This window comes from Peromyscus eremicus, chromosome 23 (genome assembly GCF_949786415.1).
Source record: "Peromyscus eremicus chromosome 23, PerEre_H2_v1, whole genome shotgun sequence".
Lineage (NCBI taxonomy): Eukaryota > Metazoa > Chordata > Mammalia > Rodentia > Cricetidae > Peromyscus > Peromyscus eremicus.
The window spans coordinates 13,610,133-13,634,466 of record NC_081438.1 but is presented as its reverse complement, the minus strand read 5'-3'; the positions used below and the strand labels follow the sequence as shown (position 1 = coordinate 13,634,466).

General features: G+C 46.7%; 1 protein-coding gene across 1 annotated transcript in view; it reads left to right on the top strand.

The window, feature by feature from the left end:
* The window catches only part of Clip1 (CAP-Gly domain containing linker protein 1), a 90,909-nt gene extending 72,361 nt beyond the window's left edge, over positions 1 to 18,548 (top strand). The window contains exons 21-26 of the mRNA XM_059249635.1: positions 5,197 to 5,249; positions 12,018 to 12,135; positions 12,244 to 12,394; positions 14,358 to 14,407; positions 17,615 to 17,739; positions 18,153 to 18,548. Coding sequence (XP_059105618.1) covers positions 5,197 to 5,249; positions 12,018 to 12,135; positions 12,244 to 12,394; positions 14,358 to 14,407; positions 17,615 to 17,739; positions 18,153 to 18,378 — 723 coding nt within the window. The 3' untranslated portion in view covers positions 18,379 to 18,548. The remainder of the gene's footprint in view (positions 1 to 5,196; positions 5,250 to 12,017; positions 12,136 to 12,243; positions 12,395 to 14,357; positions 14,408 to 17,614; positions 17,740 to 18,152) is intronic.
* Positions 18,549 to 24,334: the final 5,786 nt, after the last annotated feature.

Genomic DNA, 24,334 nt, shown 5'->3' with positions numbered 1-24,334 from the left:
AAGCCAACCAGAGCTACATAGTATAAGACGTTGTCTCAAAACAAACAAACAAACAACAATTTTATAACTGTCAAGACTGAAAACAGTGCTTCACATAAATATGTACTACAAAATGGCAGAAGTATGTTTAGGGCCATTTCAGAAATGCTGGAAGTTCTGTCCTAATCCAAGTCAAAATTAATATTTTGTTATTGTATTGTTTTTTTTTTAATTGTGCCTGTGAATGACATGTGTGTGAGTGCCAATGAGCCCCATACACATCATCACACACAATGATAATAAAAGTTAGTATTGAAACTCAAGAATTTAGAAAGAAGTTTTTAAGTGCCTAGGCAGAAAAAGCAAATTCCTACAAAAACTATTAAAACGAAACTCTTCAAATGAAAGGAAAAGTATCGGCTCAGGACAACTCAAGACCAAGTTCTCAGCCCAAAGGAGATTTATTTGCCAGGGAGGGGCAGACTGCAGGGAACAAAAGACAAAGACAGGAGATGGAGGACAAGGGGGAAGGGACAGAGGGACGGGGCATTTGTCCCTGAATGGCACCGAGGACTGCCCCGGATAGAGAGGAGACAGACATGGCACATAGGAAAAACAGCAGTTTACAAAGGTACAAGGGGAAACCCCATGTTAGGATGAGGTGTTTAATTTTAATTGGGCATGTTAATTAGGCGAGCGAAAGGGAGCTTTGACTCCTGATGGTCAGCCTTGGGAGGAGGAAGTGGCCAGATAAAGGAGTAGACCTTGATGGCTTGCTTGGGTAATGCTAACAAGGGAATGAGGGAAGAAGGGCAAAGCCTGCCAGACCAATGCTGGCCGTGTTTGAGCTGGCCAGAGTCTCCTCATAAGCCGGGCGGTGGTGGCACCCACCTTTCATCCCAGCACTCAGGAGGCAGAGATAGGCGGATCTCTGTGAGTTCGAGGCCAGCCTGGTCTACAGAACGAGATCCAGGACAGCCAGGACCACACAAGAAACCCTGTCTCGAAAAACCAAAAAGGAAAAAAGAAAAGAAAAGGAAAACAAACCCTAAGATAACCAGAGAGCTGGCTCATCTGGTAAAAGGGCTAAACCATACACACAAGCCTTACAACCTGAGTTAGATTTCCAGTACTCACGTAAGGTTACGTGAGGCAGGGCATGGTCACCACTCATGCCTGTAATCCAAGTACTGCAGAGGCAGGTCCATCTCTGTGAATGCCAGGACAATCTGATCTACATAGTGAGTTCCCAGCCAGGTAGGACTGCAGAGAGAGACCCTGTCTGAATAACAACAAAAAACAAACACACAAGCTGACTGGGATGGTGTGCATCCAGAGCTTGTAAGGCAGGATGGGGGCGGAGACAAGAGCTGCCCAGAAGCTCCTGGGCAGCTGGCCTGGAGTACTCAGTGCAGTGCAGAAGCGGGAGAGACCCTGGCCGCCTCAGTGCAGTGGCCGGCAAAGACCGGCTCCCAGCAGTCCGCGGACCTCAGCAGACACGTGCCCTAGACTCGCACACGCCAACTGAAGTGAAAACAGCCTGTCCATCCCCAGGCCATTCAGCTGATGATAGTTGGAGTTGTCTCTGAGTGACAGCATTAAGGGATATTTTCCTCCTTTTGATTTTGTTTCTATACAGTATTGTTAAATCTCTTTAAAAAGAGTGTGTTTAATTTTCAAAACAAAACAACGAAGTTAATTATTCTTTGAGAAATGGTAATTTTGTATGCAGTGTGGCCCCTGAGGCCAGCAACCTCTGCTGTTTGGAGAGTCTGTCTTCCACTTGTCAAGCATTACATTAGTTCATCTACTCACGATCTTCCCTGAGCAGACACATTTTCAGTCTCTTTCTTGAGATCTCCCTCTAGACTTCTTCAGCCTCCTGCTCACCTCTAGCTTTTGAGGGACTTTTTAGAGAGCTGTTCCCTGGACCTGACGAGTGTCTCAGCTGTGAATGGCTGCCAGGGCAGGCATTAGGGCTGAAGGGATCGTTGTTTTCCACTTGCCTGTGCAGGGAAGGATATTCGCGGCTGGTCAGACTATGGCAGAGCTCCTAGGGGACCGAGGGGGAATAACTAGCTCTCTCTTCACAGGGACTGAGACGATATGTGTAGATGTGTAGGTATTGGCCCCAGTCCCCTCAGTCCTCTCACCCTGTGGCCACACAGCAGCATTCTTTGACCAGGCTGTGGTAGCTGTGAATGTGTGTGTTTGAGAGGGCGGCTGTGTGCATGTTTTCCTATAACTCAAACCAGCTGTTAAGACATGCTGTCTCCTCAGGCATCTCTTGAGAGCTTATGCAACTTGAATTGGTAAGTGAATGTGTACCACTGTTGCAGGCCAGCTTCCCTGGGCAGCAGGGTTGAGGGGACGTGTGGTGTACAGTGTTTATGAGTGGAGCCCCTCAGCAGCATCTATAAAAAGAGAAGGAAGCTGTCCTGCCAGACTGAGGGTAGCCTTGACTCACTCTACTGGCGTGCTAGAGTTGGGGTGCTAGAGTTCAGCCCCAAATTTGACTGAAATGTCTCAGGTTTTTTTTTTCTTTCTTTCTTGTTTTAAAGTTACATTTTATTTGTTGGGGTGGAGGGCATGTGTATGCCACTGAGCACATATGAACAGATTATACCATATGGGTCCCAGGGATTAAACTCAAATCATCAGGCTGGCAGCAAGAGCCTCTACCCGCGGAGTCATCTCGATAGCCCATGGTCTCTATATTCTCCGTTGATGGGTCCCTGGATGAGGGCCGTCCTAGGAAAGGGTGTGGGGCCCTGTAGAGGTGGCTCCTAGAAACTGGTACCAGTTCTGCCTTGAGAGGGCCCCACAGCAGCGCATCCCCTCTCTACCATCCCCCCATCATCTCTGAAAGCGGGTTGTCACAGGCAGACCCACTGGATCTTTCCTTTTCCATCTGCTCTTCCAAGAGCAGAAGTTTGTCTGTCTGCGTGTGGGAGGCGAGACAAGAAATCCTCAGACACGGAGAGTGTGTTTTGTGCTGTCAAGGTAGAGTTGCTATTTTGGACCTCAGAACACTCTCGGAGAAGAGACTGAAATAGCCCAAATGAACCACCTCACTGGGGAAACTGGTGGAGAAAGATTCAGCTTAGACTCTCAGCAGGGAGTTCATCCTGTGAGAAGCTGGGCTTCCAAGCATGCTACTATCCTACTCACCGAGAGGAGAGCGCAGCATTCTGACGTTCACTCCCTCTAGTTACTGAGCCCTCCTGCGTGTGTCTTCAGTTACAGCAGGAAGCAGAATGGAAAGCCCTGCTCCTTGTTATTCAAGGGGCATACTGAACCTATGAAATCGGAGTTGGTGTTGGCCCTGAGTTTGTCCGTGGCCTTCATTTCACTCAAGCTTGGATAGCTTAGTTTAAGTGATGGGTTGACAGTTAGGCAAAGTCCCAGCACACTCTTTTGTTCATTTGTCTTGCCTTCCCCACCCTTTGTTTGTTTTGTTTTTAAAGATTTATTATTTTTATTTGATATGTGTGGGTATTTTGCCTGAGTGTATGTCTGTGCATCGTGTGCGTGCGGTGCCTCTGGAGGCCAGAAGACATTGAATGCTCCGGAACCGGAGTCACAGACAGTTGTGAGCCACCATGTGGGTGCTGGGATCTGAACCCGGGTCCCCTACAAGAGCAGCCAGTGCTCCTAATTGCTGAGCCGTCTCCAGCTCCCTCTGTTGTTTTTTATGTGAGCTGCTGGATACTCTTCTGGTCTAGTGTTCCCAAACCGTGACCATTTGTGTACAGCATTCATTGCAGGCTTTTCTCATAATAAGAACCTTCCATTTCTTCTCCACTCATCTGTCCTTTCTTTTCAAGCTTTAATTAATTATAAAACATGTCAAAGCTGGGCGGTGGTGGCGCACGCCTTTAATCCCAGCACTCGGGAGGCAGAGCCAGGCGGATCTCTGTGAGTTCGAGGCCAGCCTGGACTACCAAGTGAGTCCCAGGAAAGGCGCAAAGCTACACAGAGAAACCCTGTCTCGAAAAACCAAAAAAACAAAAACAAAAAACAAAAAAAAACATGTCAAGCATATGTAGGGCAGGGAGCACCCAGTGCTGTGCTCCTGTATCAGATACCACTCGTGATGAGTTCTTGGCTGCTCTTGCTTCAGCAGTACTCCGCACACCTTCTGCAGTTTTTCCCCGAGTGCTTTTTGTTTTTGAAACAGGGTCTTGCCATGCAGCCCAGACTGATCTCAAACTCTCTGTTTGCCTGCCTCAGTGTCCTGAGTTTGGAGATTATAAACCTAGACTACTATGCCTGGATACCCTAAATTGCTAGATTTGGTTTGGTTTTTGTTTTTTTGAGACAGGGTCTCTCTGTATAAACTGGTTTCAAGCTTCCAATCCTCATTCTTCTGTGAATGCTGGGGTTATAGGTGTATGCCACCATTCCTGGTTCCTTGAGTATTATTTTAAAGCAAATTTATAATTTTTCTTTTCCTTTCATTTTTTGTTTTTGTTTTAGAACTGGTCTACTATATTACTGAGGCTGGTCTTTAACTGGGCTTAAATGATCCTCTTGCCCCAGCCTCCTGAGTGACTGGTACAACAGTACCAACATGCCTGGCTTGTAAAGGGTTTTTATCTGAAAAAAATCAATCATTATTATTCCTTATAAGTTGAAGTGTTATTTTTAAGGTCAACATATCATACATGTAGCTCGGGATGGCGGTGCATGCCTGTGATCCAGCCAGCCTTCAGGAGGCTGAAGCAAGAGGAAAAGAGCCAGTCTGAGCTGCACATCAGGACCCTGTCTCATGACCTCCCCATCTGTCTGTCTCTCTCGTGTTTGTAACATGAACCAGTGTAGAAAAGTGCAGTTTAAAAATGATTCCTCCTCCCATTGGGTTTCCTTGAGGACACATTGCACATGATTGGTGTGTCTTTCCTATGGTTATTTATATGTATAACAGCATTTACAAATGGGTGGATGCAGGCACAGTTTTTTATTATTTTCTACAAAATTTATATTGTTAGGAAAATGAATATTCTGATCCTCAGGCCTATCAGGAAGGGGTGAGCCATCAGATCAAAAGCAACTTTTAAAATAGTAGCTACCCTCTTGGTTGTGACTTCTTGCCAAAGTCACTGCTTGAGAGCAGCCGGTGGCATCTGCCCCCCTGGAGTGGATCGTGGGAAGGAGCAGCGGACCTCTATGGATGGACTTGCTATCAACTGAACTCTCTCTGTTTTTGTTTTTCAGCTGGAAGAAGAAAGATCTGTACTCAATAATCAGTTGTTAGAGATGAAAAAGAGGTAGGCTCCCTGTATGTTTTCTGATGTGTGTGTTTAACAAGCTTCAGAACGTGCTGTGTGTGCTAGCTTGTAGAAAACAGTCACCTTCTTAAATTCAGAAAATGGCATTGTGGTGTTTTAGTGCTTGCAGTTGACAAGTTGTGAAGATCCGTCTGTGCTAGTTTCAGAAATTTAAAATTTTAAGCCATTGTCAACTGCATTTACTCAGAACTACTTTACTAAATTCAGATTGCCTCATATCGATGGTTTTAGTAATGAACATTATGATAATTGTATACATAGTAATCACTTTAGATACAATACTGATTTTAATTATGGGAAAGCTTGATTTTTTTAATAATAAATAATACCATTTTGTTTCTATTATTCATTATCCCTCCATAATATTTTATAACTTTCCAAGCTCTTTTGAGTAGAGATAAATGGGGTCCATAGAACTGAAATAGTTAGTCTAGGTCAGGATAAAATATACCTATAATTCTAGCACTCAGGAGGCTGAGTCTGGAGGATCATAAATTTGAATTCAACTTATGCTACATTGCAAAATCCTGCTTTAAAAAATTAAAATAAGCCAGGCGGTGGTGGCCCACACCTTTAATCCCAGCACTCCAGAGGCAGAGCCAGGCGGATCTCTTTGAGTTCGAGGCCAGCCTGGTCTACAGAGCGAGATCCAGGAAAAAGCACAAAGCTACACAGAGAAACCCTGTCTCAAAAAACCAAAAAAAAAAAAAAAAAAAAAAAAAAAAAAAAAAAAAAAAAAAAAAAAATTAAAATTAAAGCCAGGCAGTGGTAAAGCATGCCTTTAATGCCAGCACTTGGGAGGCAGAGACAGGTGGATCTCAGAGTTCAAGGCCAGCCTGGTCTACAGAGTGAGTTCCAGGACAGCCAGGGCTATATAATGAGACCCCGTCACAAATAAATAATTTAATTAATTAACTAATTAAGTAATTAAAGTAAAGTAGGGATTAAGAATATAACTCAGCAATAGAGAGCTTGCTTTACATGTATGAGCTCCTGTGTGCATCCCCACACCAAAAACAAACAACAACACAACCATCTGTAATCTTTGGGAGTGACAGAATCAGTAGTTCAGGGTCATCCTCAGGTGCATATCGATGTTTGAGACCCTGTGCTTTTTTTAAGACAAGAAGAAACGAAAGAGAGAAAAGAAATCCAGCCTACCCCCAAATTTTCCCATGCTCTTAGGAAGTGCTTCTCTTGTCAGAGCAGAGGTTTCCCTGGCCTACTGATGTTTGACAGATGTGTCTCACACTTGGGAATTCAAGGGTTTATTTAGCCTACAAAAATATTTGGATTGCACAATGTGGATTGCTGTGTTTTAGAGGCTGTTGGGCCTTGGTCCAGGGGAAGCCTTTTCCTCTGTCTGGTTTTAATTAAGAAATACTTAAGATTCCCCAGGAGGTGGTGGCACATGCCTTTAATCCCAGCGCTAGGGAGGCAGAGGCCAGCAGATCTCTGTGAGTTCGAGGCCAGCCTGCTCTATTAAGTGAGTTCCAGGACTACACAGTGAAACCCTGTCTCACGCACACGCACACGCACACGCACAAAATACTTGGTTTCCTTTGTTGAGTTTTTCCAAGGTCTTTACATTCTAGAATGCACATGTGTCTCACCATGGCCATGCTTCCACTGGACAGAAAAATAATGAGACCTTGTTTTTGTAGCTTTCTCAAAAGGGGACAAATGAATGAAAATGGGCTGAGGTAACACATAATCCCTTTACATTTACACAACACTTTTGAATTCACAAATTCATATAATCTCAAAACATCCCAGTGGAAGATGTGGTGGGGTGTGCATTTTTCAATGATGAAGCAGAAGCCCCCAGACCAGAACTTAGGGAAGAACTCAGGCCCATTAGTAATGGATACAGTCTTGAGACCTAGAGCTTCAGATTTTTGTGTTCTCTTCTCCATGTACCTTGTATTTATTACTGATTTTTAAAAGATAGTGTACTTCGTGAGCCCTCACTTATCTGTGACTGACTAAATTATATGTTTAGCAAAGTGTCTCTCAAAAATTTCTGCTAATTTAAGCCAGGCCTAGTATCTATTGGGGAGGCTGAAGGCAAGATAGCCCTATGCAACTTAATGAGATCTGTCTCAAACAATTAAACACTGAGTAGTGACAGGACAGTTCCCGCTCATGTGAGGCCCTGCTTTCAGTCTATTACCACCAAAACCAAAACACCAAATGATTCCTACTAACTTTGGTGAACAAACCTAAAGATGATAATCAGAAAAGTTATAAATTTAGTTTCTGTTTAAACTGATTTTCTCTTGTTAATCAACTCTCATGGACAGTTGCTTCTATTTTGGAAGACTGAATTTGAATGTATTTTAAAATATCAACAAGTTAGACCAGTGTCTCCCAGGTGTCAGTTTGGTAAGGGTTCCTCTGTGGATGCATGCTTGTGATGGCTAACTGTCTGCTCTGCAGAGAGGACTAAAGGCTTTATATGATCTTGACGTAAATACGTTCTCAATGCTTACGTCAAAAAGGCACACAAGCCTCCTTGTGTCAGGAGCCGGTCTGTGGTTTAAATTAGAAGTGAAGGCAGGAGATGACCCTATTCCTCGTGGTCATGGTACAGACTGGCAGGACTCCCCCACCATCAGGTGAAGCCGTCACTGAGGAGTCAGTGTGAGAGCTCAGCCCAGCTTGTGTAAGGTCCTGAGTCCCCTAGGAAAAGCCTTCTGTGGGATCTAAGGATCTCAAAGCTGCCCTGCCCCAAGTCGTACATTTAAATTGTAAGCTAAAGACGGGCGAGGTGGCTCAGTGGTAAGAGAGCTTGCCACCAAGCCTGACAACCTGAATTCTACCCTTCAGACCCACATGATAGGAGGAAAGAACTGATGCCAGCAAGTTGTTCTTTGACCTCCGCACCCATGGCACGCACACTTACCCACATGTACACAGTAAATGAAAGAGTTAATGAATAAATACAACTTTAAATTATGAACCAAGCACGGTAGAATGTGCCTGCGACCCCAGCAATGGAGAGGTAGGAGGCCAAGCTGGCTCCAGGAGACTGTCGTAACGAGATCGGTGGCATCCTCCTGCATTTGCTTTGTGGTTCTGGTATCTGTAAACATTGGATTGCACGCAATATGGAGTGATCGTTTTTCTCTGAATTTAAAACTGTTATCATTTTAAAACTTGAGTACAGATGGACATGTGTCTTTAAGAACAGGTTCCAGCCAGTGTATTATCTCACAACTTTAATCCCAGCACTAGGGAGGCAGAGGCAGGAGGATCTTTCTGAGTTCAAGGCCAGCCTGGTCTACAGAGTGAATTTCAGGCCAGTCAGGGCTACATAGTGACCCTGTCTTAAAACGAAAGACAAACAGGCGAGGGGAAAGCAGGTCTCCAGGGATCTAGCTGGGAAGGGAGCTGTCTAACCGCTGGAACTGGAGGCATCTGCCCCTCCCTCCACAGCTGCCCAGGCTGATGCACACTGGGGAGCTAGCTTGGCTCCCCTTTTGCTCTGGGCTTTTTAATGCCAAAGAAGGACAGCAAAGCCAAAGTTTTAGACGTGGGTTTATGGGGGGTGTAAATTCAACTGGTAGTACAGAGTGTAAGCCCCGTGAGGACCTTCTGAAGTGGCCTGCGCTGGCCAGCTCCCTGAGCTCCCTGTGGGTTGTAACTGTCGACTGTCTCCGAGCTTGCGCTGCTCACCAATGCTCACCTCATCCTCTCTTTTCCCTTTCCTACTCTTGCTTCCTTTGCTATATCTGTGTGTCTTTCATGGTAAGACTAAAGAAAGTCTATCCACGTTATAATCAATAAATCTCATATATTTTTAGTAAACCAAATCGTTGTATATATTTTTGGCTGCCTTTGTCCCTCTGTGTCTTGCTTTTGTTTTGTAAAATATCCTCAGCAATGTACACACACACACACACACACACACACACGCACACACACACACACTTACACTCACACTCACACACACATTTCTTTTTGATATTGATATACAACAAAGAACTTGGGTGCAAATTTAGTTCTCCTTACTGTCTTTGCATTTTTCTTCATGTTTCTAATATTTGGTTCTTATTATCTTGTATTTTAAAGCTCGCCCAGTAACACTTTAAGGTATTTGCTTCATCACTGGACTTTATTTCTTATGTAAGTAGTAAGAAAAGAATCTGAGCGACACATTCCCTTGGGGGATAGGACAAGAGTTTCTGGCCCTGAAGCCCTTCTTACATCCTGTTAGCATCCCGTCTTGGTATTGGTAGTACGAGGAAACCCTTCTAGCCAACATGGCTTAAACTGTTTGCCTCTCACACATCAGTAATGTTGGCACAGATGGTTTAATTCACCCCCTCTTGGTTTGTGCAGAGGAATTAAGGCGTAGAAATTGCCTAAGAAGCCATCACTGAGGATCTGTCACAAAGATGAGCTGCCGAGCCTGTGTGCCCTGTCATCTGGTAGACCTCCTGCTTGCTTTCTTCCTCTTTCTTTTCTTTCTTTTTCCTTCCTTTAACATTTACGGTGTGTTGGGGGCGGGTGGGTGGATCTTACACCATGTGCATCCTCGGGATCAAACTCATCAGGCTGTGGCGGTGACTTCACCGCTGAGCCGTCTCTTTCCTCAGCGCGTGTCCTGTGGTTGATTTGTGTAGGAAACATCCTGTCGCCATCTTAGCCATCTGCGTGGCTTGGGTTGTATGTAGACAGGATAGGCACGGAGTTTGAGTTGGTGACCTTTCTGCTGGTTACTAGTGGCTGTCGCTCCCAGATGCTAAGTGTCCATGGGATCTTAGCCAACTAGGTCTTTGGGCAGAGGAGAACCCACATCTGTCTTCAGCAAACCCCAGTCCTGCTAATTTTTAGTTAAAACTTCAAAAAAAATTATTTCAAACCTGAGTGCTACTTAAACAAAGCTCCAGATTTCATTTTTACAGTAGAACAAAATACCAAACACGTTTCAGAGAAATCCAGAGAGCCCACATTTACTGTATCTTTGGGTAGCACCCGAGCCTTACTTTCCACGTTGCAAAAATGCCTGCTCCTTCCTCCCACTCCAGAAGCCCTGCTTTAACTCTGAGATGGCCCCATGTCCTCACACTCACTCGGGACTTTAACGCCACTGATGCTTCTTCCTTTCCAGTGTTTACTAATTCAGAGCACTTCTGTAAAGTCTCAGATTCTTCTCTTACTACTTCTCATTCTGGAGTGTAAAGGTCTAAGCCACACAACGAGATCAATACAACACGTTTATTTCCATCTTCGTATACAATTTCCGTTTACCATGAGCCATGAGAATTTTGTAATTCGTGTGCCGGATACCTTGGGTCTCACTAACCAGCCATCCCTTGTACCATCTCTAACTCCATTCCCTGTTCCCCCAGCTGATTTGAAAACAGACTAAATGCCACTTGCTCAGCCTCTCCCCACCTGCTTCTCATGGAATTGGCAGTGACTCGCTCCCTAGTGACAGACTCCTGCTGGCGACCTCCTCCTCCACTGATGCAGTGTCTGAGATTGTGTGGCCTGAGCGCTAGCCTGAGACACTTTTCTCTTGTTTTATTTTCCCCAAAGTAATTTGGTGACACAGATCTGTTTATTGAAAATTAAGAACATTTTATTTTCAAAACTGGTCTTAGGTTTACAGAAGCATTATAAAGGTGGCGTAGCCAGTTCATTTCCCTAGTCAGCTGTCCCACTATGAACATGTCACATAGCCTCAGTACCAGTACCCAGACCACAAAGTCACCACTACTCAGCTCTCTGCAGATGTCCATCAGTCATTTTTCTCATCCAGGGTCCAAGCTAGGAAATGCCATTGCACTCGTGTGGTTCTGTCTGCTTAGTCTCTTCAGATCTCTGACAGTCCCTCACTAAGTCATGCCTTTCATGACCTCAGCATGTTTGTGCTTCACAGCACAGCCTAAAAAAAAAAAAAAACACGCCTGCACATCATACATGTACACACCCTCCCCGCCCTCCTTGGGGCTGACTTCCTTGTGTCTTGCCCGGCCTCCATGTGTCCCCCTCATCCTTTGCGCTCTCCACCTGGACTCCACCGGGGACAGTGTCCCCAGAGGCCTCTCCCGCCCCCTAGTGAGCCAGCAGAGAGCAGGGATGAGGCTCTGTGAACCGCCTCACTTCTGTTTTCCCCCCCAGCCTTCCTGCAGCTCAGTTCTAGAAGCAGCCCAGTGCCTTCTTCAGATTGGTTGAAAAGCAGTTATTTTTCAGTTTGAATAATAATAATCTTTGCTACTGTTTTGGCTCACACAATCTTAAAAACACAACCTCAGAACTTACTAAGAAGTTACTGAAATTAGTGAGAACCAACTGATATTTCCAGCATCAAACTGCTCTGCATGACATCTGTATAATTGCTTTGCATGTATGTATTTTAATTGTCATTGCTTGGTAATTATTTATTCCAGAAGTAACAATATTCAACGTGGGGTTCTTTCTATTTTGCTGTAATTTTTTTAGGGGGGGTGCGATAGTTTTAAAAATCTCCATCTTCCAACAGTATTAACTTGTCTTTTTGAGTTCAAATGGACACAATGACATGCGGGTTCTGCATGTCTGTGCATAGCTAAACCTTTTCTCCCTCGCAGTAAGTAAAATTTACAGGCATAACAGCCTCGATCCCTGTACAACTCCCCCGTTCCACCTCTTTTCCAATGTTAACTGACGTTACTCTCAAGTCTGTTGTCACACAGTTGCTTGCTGACCACTCCCTCCGCTGACTGCTGGACCTCTTGTAACTCTCTGGTCTCTTAGGGAATCCGAGTACATAAAGGACGCCGATGAGGAGAAAGCTGCTTTGCAGAAATCCATCAGTCTCACCAGTACCTTACTCACAGAGAAGGACGCAGAGCTGGAGAAGCTGAGGAATGAGGTAGGGTGCTGGGGGGGATGGTCCCCGGGGCCTGGTGTCCGTCCCCCGTGCCGCCCCCCCCTCCCCGGCCACGGTCCCAGCCTGAGCCCAGCCTGTGCGTCGCTGCAGGTCACGGTGCTCCGGGGAGAGAACGCCTCTGCCAAGTCCCTGCATTCAGTTGTGCAGACGCTGGAGTCTGAGAAGGTGAAGCTTGAACTCAAGGTCAAGAACTTGGAGCTGCAACTCAAGGAGAACAAGAGGCAACTCAGCTCCTCCTCAGGTACGAGGTGTCTACACGTGTTCCGGACACCCCCGTACCTCCTCCTCACCCCTCTCCTCAGGTACGAGGTGTCTACACGTGTCCAGGACACCCCCGTACCTCCTCCTCACCCCTCTCCTCAGGTACGAGGTGTCTACACGTGTCCAGGACACCCCCGTACCTCCTCCTCACCCCTCTCCTCAGGTACGAGGTGTCTACACGTGTTCCGGACACCCCCGTACCTCCTCCTCACCCCTCTCCTCAGGTACGAGGTGTCTACACGTGTCCAGGACACCCCCGTACCTCCTCCTCACCCCTCTCCTCAGGTACGAGGTGTCTACACGTGTCCAGGACACCCCCGTACCTCCTCCTCACCCCTCTCCTCAGGTACGAGGTGTCTACACGTGTTCCGGGACACCCCCGTACCTCCTCCTCACCCCTCTCCTCAGGTACGAGGTGTCTACACGTGTCCAGGACACCCCCGTACCTCCTCCTCACCCCTCTCCTCAGGTACGAGGTGTCTACACGTGTCCAGGACACCCCTGTACCTCCTCCTCACCCCTCTCCTCAGGTACGAGGTGTCTACACGTGTTCCGGACACCCCCGTACCTCCTCCTCACCCCTCTCCTCAGGTACGAGGTGTCTACACGTGTCCAGGACACCCCCGTACCTCCTCCTCACCCCTCTCCTCAGGTACGAGGTGTCTACACGTGTCCAGGACACCCCCGTACCTCCTCCTCACCCCTCTCCTCAGGTACGAGGTGTCTACACGTGTTCCGGACACCCCCGTACCTCCTCCTCACCCCTCTCCTCAGGTACGAGGTGTCTACACGTGTCCAGGACACCCCCGTACCTCCTCCTCACCCCTCTCCTCAGGTACGAGGTGTCTACACGTGTCCAGGACACCCCCGTACCTCCTCCTCACCCCTCTCCTCAGGTACGAGGTGTCTACACGTGTTCCGGGACACCCCCGTACCTCCTCCTCACCCCTCTCCTCAGGTACGAGGTGTCTACACGTGTCCAGGACACCCCCGTACCTCCTCCTCACCCCTCTCCTCAGGTACGAGGTGTCTACACGTGTCCAGGACACCCCCGTACCTCCTCCTCACCCCTCTCCTCAGGTACGAGGTGCCTACACGTGTCCAGGACACCCCCGTACCTCCTCCTCACCCCTCTCCTCAGGTACGAGGTGTCTACACGTGTTCCGGACACCCCCGTACCTCCTCCTCACCCCTCTCCTCAGGTACGAGGTGTCTACACGTGTCCAGGACACCCCCGTACCTCCTCCTCACCCCTCTCCTCAGGTACGAGGTGTCTACACGTGTTCCGGACACCCCTGTACCTCCTCCTCACCCCTCTCCTCAGGTACGAGGTGCCTACACGTGTTCCGGACACCCCCGTACCTCCTCCTCACCCCTCTCCTCAGGTACGAGGTGTCTACACGTGTCCAGGACACCCCCGTACCTCCTCCTCACCCCTCTCCTCCCGTTCCCACACTGTGCCTCCACCGGTAGAGGTGCCCTTCCAGTGGGCTGCCCAGCTGCCCCTCACCTCTACGCCCACCCCACCATCCTGCCCCCAGCTCTCCCACAGTTGAGTCAAACACGGGCTAGTCCCAAGTGTGCTTGGTGTTGGGTCTTCTCATGCTGTCCACCTGCTGTGACACAAGGAAGGCAGTGTGTCACAGCTGCGGTCACACCAGCAGCCATGAGGTCCAAAGTGCGAGGCAGCGAAGGAGAGCAGAGATTGCTGCAGCCCTAAAAAACAGGCGCCAGTCCCCAGAGCTGGCCATCTCGAGAGAATCCCTGAAGGGACGGGGCTAGTGTCTGAGACCCAGTAGCGGCCAGAGAGCAGGCAGGGACTTCTCCGAGTTCTCCTCTCCTCGGAGACACTTGACAGTGAGCATCCCACGGCAGCCCATCAGTGTCTGCAGTGTCTGCAGCGAACCCTCTGATTGTTCTTGTTCTCGTGTTTTTAATATAAGGTAACACTGACGCCCAGGCGGAAGAGGACGAGAGAGCCCAGGAGAGTCAGGTAATGCTCCTCCGTTAGCGCTCCCGTTGTCCCCTGTTCCTGTCATTAGAGAGAGAGAGAGTGTAATGCATTGCTATGGACTACATGAGGTATCCAGTAGGAAGGTTTCCAGTCCCTGCCGTTCAGTCCCACAGTCCCGACGCTTACCCACGTCTTAGCTTTGCAGATTTAATGGACAGCTAGATAAGGTATGTGACAGCACATGCCTCTGGCTCGAGCACTGGAAGGCTGAGATGGGAGGGTCATTGGAATCATGGGGTTTGACACCAGCCTATGTGACAAGGCAAGAGCCCTATCTCCAACACACACACTCAATATAAATAAACAATCTCCTCTAATTTTTTTCCTTTCTTTTTTCTTTTTTTGAGAGAGGGTTTCTGTGTGTAGTCCTAGCTGTCCTGGAACTCGCTCTATAGACCAGGCTGTCCTCAAACTCATAATCCACCTGCCTCTGCCTCCCAAGTGCTGGGACTAAAAGCATGCGCTGCTGCAACCCAGCTTTTTTTTTTTTTTTTTTTTTTTTTTGAGTCAGGGTTTCATGTAGGTCTAATTGTCCTTGAACAAGGTGCTTCTCCTGCCCCACCTCCCAATTGCTGGATCACAGGTGTGCGACACCAGCACACCTCTCCAGTTTTGTTCTGTTTTGTTAGACATAAGTTGCAGCATACCACATAAAGTACTCTGTGCTTATCCTTTCTTTAGCTGTATAGTATTCCGTCCGCTGTTTGGGTGTACCATGATTTAGTCAGTTCCCTTTTTGGTGGCAGGACACTGTGATCCTTCTAAGCTTGGGGTTGTGTTTTATAAATAGTGCTGCCAGGAATTACCTGGAATAGCTATCAGACTCCCACTGACTCAGAATTAGCATTGTCTCTTAGTGCGTCTCACAGGCATAGCACAGAATTAACATTGTTTTCTCCCCCTTCCTTTCTGCTTCCGTTTGTTTCTGCTGCTGCCGAACTTTTCTTCCCACCAGCAAATGGTTTGTTTCATGCTTCCTTATTTGTGTGCGCATGTACGTGTGGTTGTGTGTGTGGTTTCCTTGTCGTTATTTGTGTGCGCATGTACGTGTGGTTGTATGTGTGGTTTCCTTGTCGTTATTTGTGTGCGCATGTACGTGTGGTAGTATGTGTGGTTTCCTTGTCGTTATTTGTGTGCGCATGTACGTGTGGTACGTGTGGTTGTGTGTGGTTTCCTTGTCCTTATTTGTGTGCGCATGTACATGTGGTACGTGTGGTTGTGTGTGGTTTCCTTGTCCTTATTTGTGTGCGCATGTACATGTGGTATGTGTGGTTGTGTGTGGTTTCCTTGTCCTTATTTGTGTGCGTATGTACGTGTGGTATGTGTGGTTGTGTGTGGTTTCCTTGTCCTTATTTGTGTGCGCATGTACGTGTGGTTGTGTGTGTGGTTTCCTTGTTCTTATAATGGAGCTCCTAACAGAATGACTTAGAAGATGCCATTGAAAGATAGGTGTGGGGCTGGAGAGATGGCTCAGTGGCTAAGCACGGTGATTCCTCTTACAGAAGACCAGGGTCAGTTCCCAGCACGCACATGGTGGTCCACAACCATCCTTAACTCCAGTTCAGGGAATCCAGTGACCCCTGCTGACCTCCACAGGCCACAGACACAACACTCACACACATAAAATAAATCTAGAATAAAAAAGGAAGTCGGGTGTGGTAGCACACCCATGTAGTCCCAGCACTCCAGAGGCAGAGACAAGAAGATCTCTATTAGTTTGAGGCTGGCTGCAATGTGGAGACCCTGTCTTTAAAAAAAAAAAAAAAAGTAAAGAAAGGAAGTTCCAGTCCATCCTCTGCCACAAAGGGAATTGGGTTCGGTTTCATTTTTTTGTTTGTTTGTTTCAAATATGGACTAACTTGTTTAGACCAGGCTGGCTTCAAAGTAACAGGGGGCAGCCTGCCTCTGCCTCCCGAGTGCTGGTATTAAAGATATGCATCATTCCCAATTTATGTAGTGAGCTTAAGGCCAGTCTGAGATACATAGCAAAGTCTATCTTAAAAAAAAAAAGGAAGAATAGGTAAAGAGTGTGTGTGTGTGTGTGTGTGTGTGTGTGTGTGTGTGTGTGTGTGTGTGTGTGCTGAGAGAGAGAAACTTCAATTTAGAGAAATAAAACCTTTTACTTTGTAAAAGAGGGAAGAATGTTTTGTTTTTAGAGTACCCTTGGTTCAAAAGGCCATGACGTGTTCAGGACATGTTACCTTCTGACAGTCACTCTGATGTCCTTGCTGCCCAGCTGTTTTTGGGACAGATGCCCTTCCTGTGTGTCAAGCATGTCACAGCTCTCCTCCGCAGAAAGGGAGTGTGGCTTCTCTGTGAAGCCTGCACCTTCCCTGAAGAGGCTCTGCTGCCCTGTCCCTTTGCTGAGCAGTCAGGTGACCTGAAGAAAGGTTCCATTATCACTTTTCCAAATCTACATAACAGAAAAGTCCTGAGTCAGTTCTAGAATATAGACAGTTTTAATGCTTATTTATTGATTGATTTATTCATGACTCCAGGAAATGAACCCAGGACTTCATACATACCAGGCAGAGCTCTGCCACTGAACTGTATTTTCAGCCCTGGATTCTCACACACACACACACACACACACACACACACACACACACACACACACACACAAAAGAAAAATAAACCATGCCTGTGTATTCAGAAACGTGAAATTATGACTGTGGACAGAATAGGTGTTTTTTTTTTTGGTGAAAAACATCAGTAGCATTTCACCAATCCACAGACTAGTGATTTAAGTGTAATGTCATTTGTCTGAATGACCAGTAAGGTTTATCCATTAACAGCTTCAGATTCGATGACATGAATTTGTGTGTGTGTGTGTGTGTGTGTGTGTGTGTGTGTGTGTGTGTGTGTGTGTATGTATATGCATACAAAATGCTTCCTTAGTAGCGAACACTGAGAGATGGGAAAGGGAAGAAAGAAACCCCGTTGCCCCCTCCCCGCAGCTATGGTCTCATTCCGGCTAGCTGTAGTTCGTCCTGCCCCCTCAGCATGCCTGTTCCCTGGGGAGACTGGAAAGCACAGGCTCTGTAGCAGGCACAGTTGGTCCTGCTGTGACACACGCTTGCAGCTGTCGTGTGAGCGCACTCTCCCTAACTTCTAGACTCCAGCTGCATGTGGCTGAGGCATTTACATCCCTCACTCTTTCTTTTCTTTCTTTTTTAAAAAAATCAGATTGATTTCCTCAATTCAGTAATAGTGGACCTTCAGAGAAAGAATGAAGATCTCAAGATGAAGGTGGAGATGATGTCTGAAGCTGCGCTGAATGGCAACGGGGACGACCTCAACAGTTATGACAGGTATGACAGCCGAGCTCAGTCCCTCGGCAGGGATCCGAGTGTCAGTTGTCAGATAAGAAGAAGCGGCTGCTCTGGGCCCATTAGACTGCTAGTGTGTGTGAACATTCTGCCTGCTTGTGTATATGCACTGCACGTGTGCCTGGTGCCCTTGGAGGCCAGAACAGGAGATCAGATGACCTGGAAACGTAGTTACAATTGTGAGCCACCACGTGGGTGCAGGGAACTCTGTTCTTAACCACTCAGCCATCTCTTCAGCCTAAGGTGCACATTGTACAAAGCTTTGTCCTGGCTTCCCTGGAAACCCCCGATGTGGCTGTCATGGGTCCCTGTGTGGTTGTAGAGTCTCTGTTAGTACTTTGACCTCCAGCATTTCTTCTGACCAACGTCCTGGTTTCCTGTGTTGACATTTGTAGCGATGAGCCGGAGAAACAATCCAAGAAGAAACCCCGCCTCTTCTGTGACATTTGTGACTGCTTTGACCTCCATGACACAGAGGACTGCCCCACCCAGGCACAGATGTCGGAAGACCCTCCGCATTCCACGCACCACGGCAGCCGGAGCGAGGAACGGCCGTACTGTGAGATCTGTGAGATGTTTGGACACTGGGCAACCAACTGCAATGATGACGAGACCTTCTGAGGGGCCTTGAGGGCGGGACCGGCTTCCGCAGACTCGGCATCTCGGCGGCGGCTTCCCACCAGCGTTGTGTGCAACTTCAGAAGAACTCGTTATTTTTTGAAAATATTTTGATCTTCAACACATTTCCCCTCATAAGTTCAAATAATAAATGTTTGGTAGGTGGGCTTTCACTTCCATCTTCATTTTCTGGATTTTTAAGATTTAAGACTTTGCACCAGGTGCCATTACTTTTTTGTTCCTAGAGAAACATCGTGGGACAAGCTGGACCCTGACAATACCTTATTTAAGAAACTTTAAATTATGCCGTTATTTCTCATATTTGCACTAAAATATTTCCTGGCTACATCTGTATATTTAGGGTTTTTGTTGTGTTATTGTTGTTGTTGTTGTTGTTGTTGTTACGCTTTGACACTGGAATGAGTTGCAAAAAAATGTGCCACTTTGCATTTTCATGTGCTCATTTACATAATTTCATTCCTAAATATCCAAGCTCTCCGCACTACCTGCTCTCAGTAGTGCCTTTTCCCAGGCTTGACAATACACAGGTGTGACTCTAAATCATGAAACAGAGAAAAGGGAGGGGAAGCCCCAAACTGCTGTGGGGACATTTTATAATCTATATGCTGCACCCACGGACCCAACAGTGGTGTTTTCTTCATTGGTTTTACATAATTTCAACCTCGATATATTATATGTGTATATATATATATTTTTAAAAATCTATATTTTGGGAAAAAAGTATATACAATGTGTCTTTTCAGATTTTTTTACTTTTATGAAAAAGAAAACACCTGAAAGGATCATCAGGATGTGACTGACTAGGCCAGGAACAGCCTCTGTGGCTTCCTAACTGTTGTCTCCATCTGTGTATCGTTCCTTAACCAGATGTGAGCAGCTGGAAGAGCTGCCTCCAGCTGTTTGGTTTTGTTTCCCTTCTTCTGCAGACAACCCGGTAGTGGACTAAGCCACTGCAGCAGCTGAACTAACTGATCTACAGCCCTCCTTTATATGTTTGTGGGTTTTTTTTTTTTACTGTATTTTTTAATGAATGTATGATGAGAAATTCAACATGAATAATTTTGAATTTTCTTATCACAAAAAGATAAAACGAAGGACCTCAACATACAAAAGAGTTTATCAGCCAGTCTGAATCTGTCTTCACTTGAATGTTTGAGAATATGTAAAAAGGAATTAAATGCCCCTTCATGTGGCGTGCATGATAAGAACTTCCGTCTTTGTATATATAAGCTTTTGCCATACTCCCCCTCAAGATTATCCACTGTGCTTGACGAGTGAACATTAAACAAATCTGTTACCAGTTGACATTTTTGGTCAATAAAACCACAGGAATTATTTCACAAACAAAATATGTAAAGCAGTATTAAAATCTGAGTTACGTATCTACTTTAATAAATAGGTTCTGTTGTTTTGTTTTTCTGCCAGTGGTAGCAAGCACATATTCTTGGGATTATTTGTCATGTTTTTCTTCAGGTAAGAAAGCCCTTTGAAGTGAGTGGTGGCGCACGCCTTTAATCCCAGGACTCAGGAGGCAAAGGCAGGCGGATTTCTGTGAGTTCAAGGCCAGCCTGATCTACAGAGTGAGTTTCAGGACAGCCAGGGCCACACAGAGAAACCCTGTCTAGGGGGGAAAAAAAAAGCCCTTTAGATCCAAAAGGCAATCTTTTGCCCCCACAACCACCACCACAACCACCACCACTTTTGCAGACAGCTTTGAAAACAAATCTTTCCACTTCAATAAAACAACTCGCTAAATAACTATAAGAGATAGGTGTGTCCAGCTGGACCCTTTGGAGGCGGAGACATAGGCTTAGAAACTCAAGGCCATCCTTGTCTACATAACAATTTAGAGGCCAGCCTGAGCTACATAAGACCCTGTCTAAAAAGAGAAAGAGAAACAAACCTGGTATGTCCTGAATGTTAGGCCTTGGAAGTTATTGATGGAGTTGTTTATAAGAACGTCAGGAATGGCCGGGCGGTGGTGGCGCACGCCTTTAATCCCAGCACTCGGGAGGCAGAGCCAGGCGGATCTCTGTGAGTTCGAGGCCAGCCTGGGCTACCAAGTGAGTTCCAGGAAAGGAGCAAAGCTACACAGAGAAACCCTGTCTCGAAAAACCAAAAAAAAAAAAAAAAAAAAAAAAAAAGAACGTCAGGAATGTTAGTTGGGTGGTGGTGGCATACACTGTTGATCCCAGCACTTGAGAGACAGAGGCAGGTGGACCTAGAGTTCAAAGCCAGCCTGGTCAACAGAGTGTGTTCCAGACAGCCAGGACTACACAGAGAAACCCTGACTCAACAAACAACAAAAATGTCAGCAGGAGTCAGTGTTACAGTGCTGGCCCAACATGCACAAGACCTGAGTTCAATCCTCAGCACCACACACAAATGCCAACAGCAGCGTCCTGAGGTTCATGGATTTGGACATTGGGAATGGTGTAGCTTGCTTGGGAATGATGCTGCCCATCACTGAAACAAGGAAAAGATACCTAATCCCTGCACTGGGGAGGTAGAGGCAGGAGGATCAGAAGTTCAAGGTCTTTCTTGGCCATATAGCAAGTTTGAGGCTAGCCTGGGATACATGAGAGACGACCTGTCTGGGAAGAAGAGAAGCTGGGGAGATAGCTCAGTCGGGATATGGGTTTGTTCCCAGAACTCACAAAGTTGAGCATGGTGGCACACACTTGTAATCCTAGTACAGGGGAGATAGATAGGCAGGCCCCTAGGGGCTAGCTGACCAGCTGGCCTAACCTACTTAACAAGTTTTAAGTCAATGAAAGAATTTTACAAAGGTCGATGGCACCTTAAGAATGACAACTGAGGGGCTGGAGAGATGACTCAGTGGTTAAGAGCACAGACTGTTCTTCCAAAGGTCCTGAGTTCAATTCCCAGCAACCACATGGTGGCTCACAACCATCTGTAATGATACCTGGTGCCCTCTTTTGGCCTGCAGGGACACATGCAGACAGAACACTGTATACATAATAAATAAATATTAAAAAAAGATGGCCGGGCGGTCGTGGTGCACGCCTTTAATCCCAGCACTCGGGAGGCAGAGGCAGGCGGATCTCTGTGAGTTCGAGGCCAGCCTGGGCTACCAAGTGAGTCCCAGGAAAGGCGCAAAGCTACACAGAGAAACCCTGTCTCGAAAAACCAAAAAAAAAAAAAGAAAAAAGAATGACACCTGAGGTTGTCGTCTGTCCTGAGCATATGCCCTGCGTGTGCACACATAAATACCAGGCACTTAGTAGGCTTTGGTCTATAAGGTACCACTGTTGACAAGAAGATAGGATGCTGGACGTTGAGGCGATGTAGTGGATTTTGGGAACTGGGGGGAGACAGGTGGAGACATATCCTGACTGAGGCTGGTAGTTGGACAAGAGTTCAAGCCCAGCCTGGACTATATGATGAGACCCTGTCTCAAGGTGGGGGCAGGGTGTACAAAGATTGAAAATGATTCCAACTCAACAGAGAGAGAGAGGATCCTAGACCATACAACCTCTTGGAAGGATCCTTGGCTTCCAAATGACTTCATGAAACACCACCAACCGATTCTGTTCACACCAGAACATGAGACATTTTTTTTTTCCTTTTAAAGAAGAATCAAAATAAGCCATGTGTGGTATCCATCTGTCATTTTAGTACTTAGTAGGTGGCTCAAGAATTCAAGGTCATCCTCAGCTCCATAGTGAGTTCAACACCAGCCCTGTTAGGAGCTGGAAAAGAAATAACTGATCTTAATCTGAAAGCATTTTGTGAACCATTCAGAAATTAAATGTTGTGGGTAATCCACTGCTTTATCACAGCATATTAAAAAAAATAAATAAGTGGGCCAGGCGGCGGTTTAATCCCAGCACTCAGGAGACAGAGGCAGGCGGATCTCTGTGAGTTCGAGGCCAGCCTGGTCGATAGAGCGAGATCCAAGACAGGCAGCAAAACTACGCAGAGAAACTCTGTCTCCAAAAAACGAAAAACAACAAACAAAAAAAGGTGTAAGATAAGTGGGAGTGACAGGATGGGGGATGGGAGCAGATATTCTACACTCCATATCGTAAAGAGGAATCTGCACATACATGTTATTGCTAGCTTAGAACACACCATTAACAGCTTGCTTGCTTTGCGTTAACTCTCCAGATGGCCGTGGAGGACACAAAGTCCACATTGTCTGACTCAGCTCAGGCATCCAGATGTTAAGAGGTAATGTGGTTGGCACTGAGCTCTGAAACAATTGACAGCCCTGAGCCCTTCCCCCACCCCCTGCCACCAACAGGCCTTCTCAGATCCCTGGCTCCCTGAATAAAGCCCAATTCTTGGGCTGGAGAGATGGCTCAGTGGCTAAGAGCATTTGCTGCTCTTCCAGAGGACCTGGTGGTGGTTTCCCAGCACCCATGTGGCAACTCACAACTGCCTGGAAGTCCAGTTCCAGGGTGTCTGATGCCTCTGTGGGTACCTGCACTCACATGCACATATCCACATACTATCCTTCTCATCTGCCTCCCAAGTGGTGGATTATAGGCATGTGCCGCTCTGTCTTCTGCTTAGTAATCCACATAGCTTTATAAACTCTCAAAAAGGATAGCTACTGAACCTGTTGAGTGCTCACCTTTGAGCATCTGCTCTATGACTACCTCCCCTACACAATTTTTTCAAAAACACCATCTTAAAGTAGATAACACCCTGCAACAGAAATTCTCAACTTTAGCATTCATTTGAGGTGACTGGGTGATTGTGGGGGCTTAGAGAGCTGTCATAGCAGTCATCAGTGGATCTGGAACTGGGGTTGCATACGTGTGTAGGTTACCATGAGGGTGCTGGAAACCTAAATCCGGTTCTCCAGAAAAGCAGCAAGTACCGCTAAGCCATCTCTCTCTATTTTCTTTTTTCTTTCTTTTGTTTTCTTTTTTAAAAGACTTGAAAAACCAAAAAAAACCAAAAAAAAAAAGACTTATTTATGTAACCAGTGTTCTGCCTGCATGTATGCCTGCAGGCCAGAAGAGGGCACCAGCTCTCATTACAGATGGTTGTGAGACACAATGTGGTTGCTGGGAATTGAACTCAGGACCTCTGGAAGAGCAGTCAGTGCGCTTAACCGCTGAGCCATCTCTCCAGTCCTTTTTTCTGTCTTTCTGTCTTTCTGTCTTTCTTTCTTTCTTTCTTTCTTTCTTTCTTTCTTTCTTTCTTTCTTTCTTTCTTTCTCTTTTTCTTTCTTTCTTTCCTTCCTTCCTTCCTTCCTTCCTCTCTCTCTCTCTCTCTCTCTCTCTCCTTTCTTTCTTTCTTTCTTTTTTTTTTAATGTGTTCGCTTGAATGTACATATGGACCCTGTGTGCCTACAGTGCCCTCGTAGGTCAGAAAAGGGCACTGGATCCCCTGGAACGGGAGTTGCAGGTGGTCGTGAACCGCACACCTGATCCTCTGGAAAAGCAGCAGGTGCTCCTCACTGCCATCTCTCTAGCCCATTTAAATTGTCTGTTTCCTTGGAGACAGGGTCTCACTGCGTAGCCCTAGTTGTCCTGGAACTCGCTTTGTTGAGCAGGCTGGCCTCGAACTTACAGAGATCTGCCACTTTTAACACTAGACCGGGTGCGGTAATACACACTTGGTGGTTGAGCCCCAGGCATCATTTTACACCAGTATTTTAGCCACACAGACAGAAGGGTGGTGCCTTTTAAACGTGACAAATAACATCGAATTCTTAAAACACACTTTTACACGGCGGCGTGGTGGCGCAGGCTTTTAATCCCAGCAGTAGGGAGGCAGAGGCAGGCGGATCTCTGTGAGTTCGAGGCCAGCCTGGTCTACAAAGCGAGATCTAGGACAGCCAGGGCTACGCAGGGAAACTCTGACTCGGGAGACTTAAAACAAAACCCCGCACTGTTCAGTGCCCACCATTCCCAGACAGAGGCACGGTGGGAACACACCCCGGTAACAGCCGCGCGGCGCG